Below are 7500 nucleotides of genomic sequence, written 5' to 3'. Positions count from 1 at the left end.
AATAATTATCATCATCATCATCACTACATTTTCACTTTTATTTCAAGTTACGAGCAATTCTAAATTAATTATACTCGTGTTCTTGTCAATATTAACTTTACATTATCTGGAAATATTATTACTATCATTATCATATTATTTTTTTGATCACCACAACTGTTACTGCCAATTTTGAGAAGCGTTTACGTAGACGGGTTTAATTTCGTAATATTTTCTCTTTCACAATCTTCTTTTTTTTTACCATTATACTAATTTAATTCAGATTTTCATTTAGGTTAGTTTAAGCTTACTTTAGTTTCCCATCTTTATTACTCACTACTATTACTGTTTCTTTGATGTGTTTGTAAAGATATTTTTATTCATCTTTTTATCTTTTGTAATCTTGTTTTTCTCCTAACATCATCCTTCATTCACTCCCCTGTCACTCTCATCCACTCCCAAACACTCCTTCATTATGTTTATTACCGCTAATATTGCGCTCATTTACACATTTTTAATCATTTCCCTTTCATAATCTTATTCTCCTTCAGTCACTCGCCTTTCACTCCCTCCCACTCCCAAACACTCCCTTTCACTCCCTCCCACTGCTGCACTCATCTCTCTCTCTCTTTCTCTCCCTTTCTCAAACAGACCGACGTTCGCGTGATACCAGTTCGCGTGGAGGGAGTTGAAGAAGGAACCGGGCGAGGAGGAGGAGGAGGAAGAGGAGAAAGATCAGTGGGAGGCGCAGTAGGAGAGGGCGTGGGAGGGCGTGCAGGTACCAAGAGGCCCTCCCTGTCGCAGCCTGACCCCGGCCCTTCCCCCAGTAAGCGTCCCCAGGAGAGTTCCTTCGGGAGGGAGCGCGGCGGCGTCCCCCAGGGTAAGAGTCCTGTGATCAACGGCACTGGGAGGACCTGGGAGCTGAACAGGGACCGGGAGAGAGACCCTGGGCGACGCAGTGGTCTGTGGGACGACGCGGAGACGACAGGGAAAGGCGAGAAGGGCGCAGCGGGAGGAGGACGCAGAAGGAACGCAGAGGGAGGAGATAGGACGCGACGAAGGACATCAAAATACGAGGAGGCGAAGGAGATCAACATCCCTATAGTCCTGGAGGCCACGGAGGACGCCAGCGAGGTGTCGAGGCCGCCGTTTGTGGGGCCTCGTGACGTCAGAGGGAGTGTGGGCGGCGGCGCGGGCGGGGGCGGTCTGGTGCCCTCCAACAAGCCACGTCCTGACCTTGCAGCCTCGCACCGCCGCCCCGCGCAGCCTGACAAGCCCGCCGCCAGTGTGAACGGCCCGCTGGACATGACTGTGAACGACAAAGAGAACGTTAAGCCCCCGGAGGACAGGGAGTGGACGTACTCGGGGCTGTTCAGGCGCGGCGCGGATGACAGCAAGGAGGCAAGAGACACCACAAGAGCTGGCGGCGTCTCAGAGTCTGGAAAGCACAAAGAAAACGCATCTCCTTGGAGGGCTAACCTAACTAGTCCCCTGGAGCGTTCCAAGGCAGCTACTGACGCACGTTTGGACGCTTCCTCACGCCTCCCCACTGCTCCTACTGACGGAGACGCCCTCAGGGACACACATGCACCCCTGTGGAAGCCTCGTAGCGCCACAGCCACCCCGGCAACCACCGCTACGGCCCATAACATTGATGCAACTCCACGGAAACCACAAACACCAAGCAAGCCTAACCTTCCTTTCTTCAAACCAGTGAGGGTGGAGGTGACGGAGGCCGAGGAGGGGGACAGGGGCGCCGGGGAACTGAAAGGCAAGATCAGGAACGAGGAGGAGAAGGAGAAGGAGACCCTGGAGGAGGTGAAGATGAGAAACAACGCGGGCCACGAGAGAAAACACTTGAAACTCGATAATTTTCTCCCCGTACCTAAGACAGACGAAGCTCGATGTAAGTCCCCGCTAGGAGGACGCGAGGTGAAGGTGGAGAGGCGCCAGTCGGACATGGAGGGAGACGTGTTCAAGGACTGCTGGCAAAACTTCAGTACGACCCTTCAGGAGGTGCTGTCACGCCTTCAGGAGCTGTCTGCTGAACTAGGGCAAGGCAAGGCTGGGAAGAGCAACCCTTCTACAGCCAGTTCTTCTGCTGCTACTACCTGTCCCGCCACGCCCGTAGAGCCTCCCACGCCGCCCCCCAAGGTGAGAGAGAGAGAGAGAGAGAGAGAGAGAGAGAGAGAGAGAGAGAGAGAGAGAGAGAGAGAGAGAGGTACACATAGACAAAACATAAACACACACACACACACACACACACACACACACACACAAACGTTCCTACATAACAAACGTTTCCTGACTCTCCCACGCGCGCGCACTCCCTCCTCCCCCACCCCCTTACCTCTTACTCTCTCCCTCTCTCTCTCTACTTCCATATAAGGCTACCAAATCCTACATATTGTGACGTCTATTGTTTTTCATGGATTTTGAAACCTTTAAACAGGATTAGGACCTTTTTTGTTTATATTGAGAGAAAATACAGGATTAGAGTGGTGGTGGTGGTGGTGGTGGTGGTGGTGGTAGTAGTAGCAGTGACAAAATACTTATACTTTTGACTGTACTACTACTACTACTGCTTCTACTACTATTATCACCACCACTACCTCCTCCTCCTCCTCTTCCTCCTCCTCCTCCTCTTAATCCTCCCTATTCCTAAGTACCAAGACCACCCTTCCTCCCCCTCTTCCTCCTCCTCTTCCCACAGTGTTATGCAGGAAGACATTTCGCTCCCATTGGTCGACAGATCGTGTAATGTGTGACGTAATGAGACTGAGGACCAAAGAGAGGACTTGTTTATGTTTTGGCGGCCTGTGATTGGCTGAGACGTGTGAAGGCTTTTCAGATGAGTCAGCAGAGAGAGAGAGAGAGAGAGAGAGAGAGAGAGAGAGAGAGTGTGGGTAGCCTATGTAACCTTAAGTAGTCTTTGTCCTACACACACACACACACACACACACACACAGCCTCACCTCTCCCGACCTCGACACCTACACGAGGAGTGAAAGTCGTACACACACACACACACACACACACACACACACACACACACACACACACAGACAAGTGGATGTCATTCATTTGATCTCTCTCTCTCTCTCTCTCTCTCTCTCTCTCTCTCTCTCTCTCTCTCTCTCTCTCTCTCTCTCTCTCTCTCTCTCTCTCTCCAAAAGTGGAAGGAGATGTGGGAGGTACTTTACCTTCAACCCTCCTCCTCCACCTCCTCCTCCTCCACTTCCTCCTCCTCCTCTTCCTCCTATACCTTTCTTCCTTCCTTTCCTCTCTTCTTCTCTCTTCATACATAAGCTATTCTCCTTATCCTTCTCCCCCTCCTCCTCCTCCTCCTCCTCCTCCTCCTCCTCCTCCTCCTCCTCCTCCTCCTCCTCCTCCTCCCTATTCTTTCCTCGTCCCCTTCTTCCCCTATCATATTTCACCCTCTCTCTCTCTCTCTCTCTCTCTCTCTCTCTCTCTCTCTCTCTCTCTCTCTCTCTCTCTCTCTCTCAACCTTCCTTTTCATAATTTTCCTTGTTTTGATTGCAATTTCCGCCAGAGAGAGAGAGAGAGAGAGAGAGAGAGAGAGAGAGAGAGAGAGAGAGAGAGAGGGGGTACACACACACACACACACACACACATACATTTATACATAAGGGCGTGTGTGTGTCGTGGGGAGAAGTGTGGGTGGCATGACTGTGGGCGGCGCACACACACACACACACACACACACACACACACACACACACACACACACACACCCGAGGCAACTGTCTATGTGTACGTATTGATGTGCGTGTGTAGTCGTGTGCGGAACTGGCGACGGCAAGGTGTGTACGTAAATGTGTGTGTGTGTGTGTGTGTGTGTGTGTGTGTGTGTGTGTGTGTGTAGGGCCTTACATACGTACATAATTCTATACGTACATACATACATACATACACACAGCATATGACGCAAGGGTAATAATGTAGAATGTCTGTGTGTGTGTGTGTGTGTGTGTGTGTGTGTGTGTGTGTGTGTGTGTGTGTGTGTGTGTGTGTGTTGTTGTCCTCACGCAATGCACGTCAATACTGTGTGTGTGTGTGTGTGTGTGTTCAGGTAGATAGGTATGCAAGAGAGAGAGAGAGAGAGAGAGAGAGAGAGAGAGAGAGAGAGAGAGAGAGAGAGAGAGAGAGAGAGAGAGAGAGAGAGCCAAAATTGAGACACAGAGATGAGTCATAGATTTGTGGTGCTTAATATTTCCCAGACTCCTCCTCCTCCTTCTCCTCCTCCTCCTCCTCCTCCTCCTCCTCCTCCTCCTCCTCCTCCTCCTCCAAAAATATGCAAGATCCCCTTAAAAAGTGTCCCTAAAATCCGTTTTCTTTCTCTTGTTTGTTTACTTTCTTTATTGTGTTTATTTTCGTTTTCTGTGCTACTTAATGAGGAGGAGGAGGAGGAGGAGGAGGAGGAGGAAGAGAGATAGGGAAGAATGTGAAGGAAGGAAGAGATAAAGAGAGAGATAGAAAGTGAGTAAGGGGGAAGTTACCTTGAAACTCTCTCTCTCTCTCTCTCTCTCTCTCTCTCTCTCTCTCTCTCTCTCTCTCTCTCTCTCTCTCTCTCTCTCTGGAGGTAACAGTCGATTATTAATAGTGGAGAAAGAAGTGGAGGAGGAGGAAAAGGAAGAAGAAGAGGAGGAGGAAGAAGAGGAGGCCAAGTGTGTGTGTGTGTGTGTGTGTGTGTGTGTGTGTGTGTGTGTGTGTGTGTGTGTGTGTGTTTAAGGGGTGTGTGGGTGGAGATATGGAGAAGATGTATGTGTGTGCGTGTGTGTGTGTGTGTGTGTGTGTGTGTGTGTGTGGTTACGTACATTTTACAGTGACGCATCGAAAGAGAGAGAGAGAGAGAGAGAGAGAGAGAGAGAGAGAGAGAGAGAGAGAGAGAGAGAGAGAGAGAGAGAGAGAGAGATGGGAGTGAGTGGGTGGTAGGCAGACAGCAGCAGACTCCTCCCTCTCACCCTTCCTCTCCCTTCCTCTCCCACCATACCTCTCCCTTCCCTCCCTCACTTGCTAAAATTACACCACACGCCCCTCCCTCTTCCCTGTCATCCTTCTTCAGTAGTGACCAACCCCCGTGGCGCGTGGACCGCCCTTCCTCCCTCTCCCTCAGTCTCCCTTCAAGGCGGTGAGAACACGCCCCGTTTTCTGTCGAGTGCAAACACTGTGCTGCGTTTTCTGTGGTGCGTGTTTGTGGCCAGCGGCCGAGTGAGTGAGTGAGCGAGCGAGCAAGTGTTTGCTACGGCTGCTGCTGCTGCTGCTGCCGCGGGCCGCCCTGCTGGCTTATATGGAAGGCTGGGTTTTATTTTTTGATTTCCTATTGCATTCTCTCTCTCTCTCTCTCTCTCTCTCTCTCTCTCTCTCTCTCTCTCTCTCTCTCTCCGCACAGCATTGCAGCAGCAGGCAAGCGCGTCCCAGCTAACCCTTCCCTCCCCCAGGTGCCCGCGCCCAGCCGCTCTTTCAAGGGGACCACCACGCCTCGCCCGGGGCCCCCCCATGACGGGCGCGCGCCCCCCGCGGCCACCACGCCGCTGAGTGCGCGGCGCGGGCGTGGCATCGAGAACCTACAGCTGGAGGGCCTAGCGCGCACCAGTGCCGCCGGCGGGGCGCGGGGCGGCAGCGTGAGTGACACCAGCGGCAGCCGCGAGGCCAGCGTGAGCGAGGCCAGCGGCAGCGAGGACGCGGAGTGCAGCAGCAGCGAGGCCAGCGCCGCCACCAGCGCCGCCACCGCAACCAGCAGCGGCAGCAGCAGCAGCAGTGCCCGGCCCGTCGCCACCAGCCATGGCGCTGTGTTCGCCGGACACAAACAGCAGCAGCAGAGACGGGTCAATGGGGCGGGACATGGGGAGCGTGACTACGGGGGGCGCGCCTCGCCCAAACTCCGTCACCAGCGGCCCGTCCCCGGCCCCACGCCCTCCACGCCCTCACACGACCCTGAGGTAGACAGCATCATCAGCAGGGCGGAGCGCGCCCTGGCAGAAAGTAGGCGGCTGTCCGCGCCCTCCCCCCGCGCGGCCACGCCCCCGCCCCCGCCGTGAACGACCTGGGGCACGACCGTCGACCCCAACCTACCGGTCAGGCCCCGCGGGGCGGCCACTCCCCCCTACACCCTCGCCCCCAACATTGCCACGCGCGCCTCGCCCGACACCAACTGTGTGGAGGACGACGACGACGACGACGAGGACGACGAGGACGAGGGAGAAGAAGAGGAAGAAGAAGAGGAGGAGGAAGATGAGGAGGAGGAAGCAGTTGTGATACAAAAGAAAGAAGAGGAGGAGAAGGAGGAAGAAGAAGAAGAAGAAGAAGAAGAAGAAGAAGAAGAAGAGGAGGAGGAGGAGGAGGAGGAGGAGGAGGAGGAGGAGGAGGAGGAGGAGGTGGAGGTGGTGGTGGTTAAGAAGGTTGAGGAGGTGAAGAAAGAGGACAAAATAAAGGTTGAGAAAGGGGCCAAGGTACAACAGAAGGAAGAGGAAGAAGAGGAGGAGGAGGAAGAAGAAGAGGAGGAGGAGGAAGAGGAGGTGGAGGAGGAGGAGGAGGAGGAGGAGGTGGAGGAGGAGGAAGAAGAGGAGGAGGAGGATGAGGATGAGGAGGAATGTGAGGAGGAGGAGGAGGAGGAGGAGGAGGATGGGGGTGTGGTGGAGGGGCGCCTGACCATCCACCTCCCCGGCACGGGCGTCCCCCGCCCCACCGCCGCCGTGCCCCGCCACTCACCCCCGCCAGCGCCCACGCCTGCAAGTGTGGCGGGCGGCACCACCGCGCCCTGCCCTCGCCGCGGCTCCCTGCTGGGCCAGGCCGCGGCGGGGAGTGCTGACGTCACGGGCGGGGCGGCCGCAGCCCGGCGTCCAGAAATACCGGGTATCGGGGAGGGCGGGAGCGGGGGCGGGGGCGGGGGCGGGGGGGTCGACGGGTGGCCACGCCGACCCGCACAGCGCGGCCCGACGGAGCCAGCGCCGCGCCGCCCTGCCAGCACCGAGAGGATGGGCGGACTGTTCTCGCGCGGGCACGCCCCCGCCACGCCGCCCACGTCCCAGCCACCGCCCACACCGCCCACGTCCCAGCCGCCGCCAACACCGCCCTGGGTGAGGCACCAGCGCGAGCCGCCGCCCGAGCCGCCGCCACCGCCCTACGTGCGGCAGAGCAGCGAGTCGGCGCGGCGGCCCAGCGGAGGCTTCAGCGGCGTGCAGTGCGACAGCGTGCGGCGCATGCGTGAGGCCTGGCGCGCCCGCGGCGACCCCCCGTCCCCCGCCGGCCCCGCCCCCCGAGGACCCGGCAGGCCCCTCGTGTCGCCCAGCCCGCCGCCCTCCCCCGGGGGACGCCGCCCCTCGCTGCCCCGCGACGTGCCCGCTCCCCGCACCAACAACTACGCCTCGCCCACCCTCAGCAGCGCCGCCCGGGCCGCTTCGCCGCGCCGCGGCAGCATTGAAGGCGTCGCGCCGCCCGGGTCCCCGCGTGCTCGCGCGCCCTCACCTGCCCACGCCCGGGCATCCTCGCCTGCCTTCG

At 56.8% G+C, this 7500-nt stretch overlaps 2 protein-coding genes across 3 annotated transcripts in view; both read left to right on the top strand.

Moving 5' to 3' along the window:
- LOC135093392 (serine/arginine repetitive matrix protein 1-like) overlaps nt 1-6302 on the top strand; it is a 15370-nt gene extending 9068 nt beyond the window's left edge. For both annotated transcript variants that reach the window (XM_063992646.1, XM_063992645.1), the window contains 2 exons: nt 631-2133; nt 5442-6302. In XM_063992646.1, coding sequence (XP_063848716.1) covers nt 631-2133; nt 5442-6041 — 2103 coding nt within the window. In that variant the 3' untranslated portion in view covers nt 6042-6302. The remainder of the gene's footprint in view (nt 1-630; nt 2134-5441) is intronic.
- A 144-nt stretch (nt 6303-6446) lies between these two features.
- LOC135093395 (uncharacterized) overlaps nt 6447-7500 on the top strand; it is a 5815-nt gene continuing 4761 nt past the window's right edge. Inside the window, exon 1 of the mRNA XM_063992656.1 lies at nt 6447-7500. This exon is cut by the window's right edge and continues 560 nt beyond it. Coding sequence (XP_063848726.1) covers nt 6978-7500 — 523 coding nt within the window. The 5' untranslated portion in view covers nt 6447-6977.

The sequence above is a fragment of the Scylla paramamosain genome, chromosome 43 (genome assembly GCF_035594125.1).
Source record: "Scylla paramamosain isolate STU-SP2022 chromosome 43, ASM3559412v1, whole genome shotgun sequence".
Classification (NCBI taxonomy): Eukaryota; Metazoa; Arthropoda; class Malacostraca; order Decapoda; family Portunidae; genus Scylla; species Scylla paramamosain.
The sequence above is the reverse complement of the archived record's forward strand: the minus strand, read 5'-3'. Positions and strand labels throughout refer to the sequence as shown.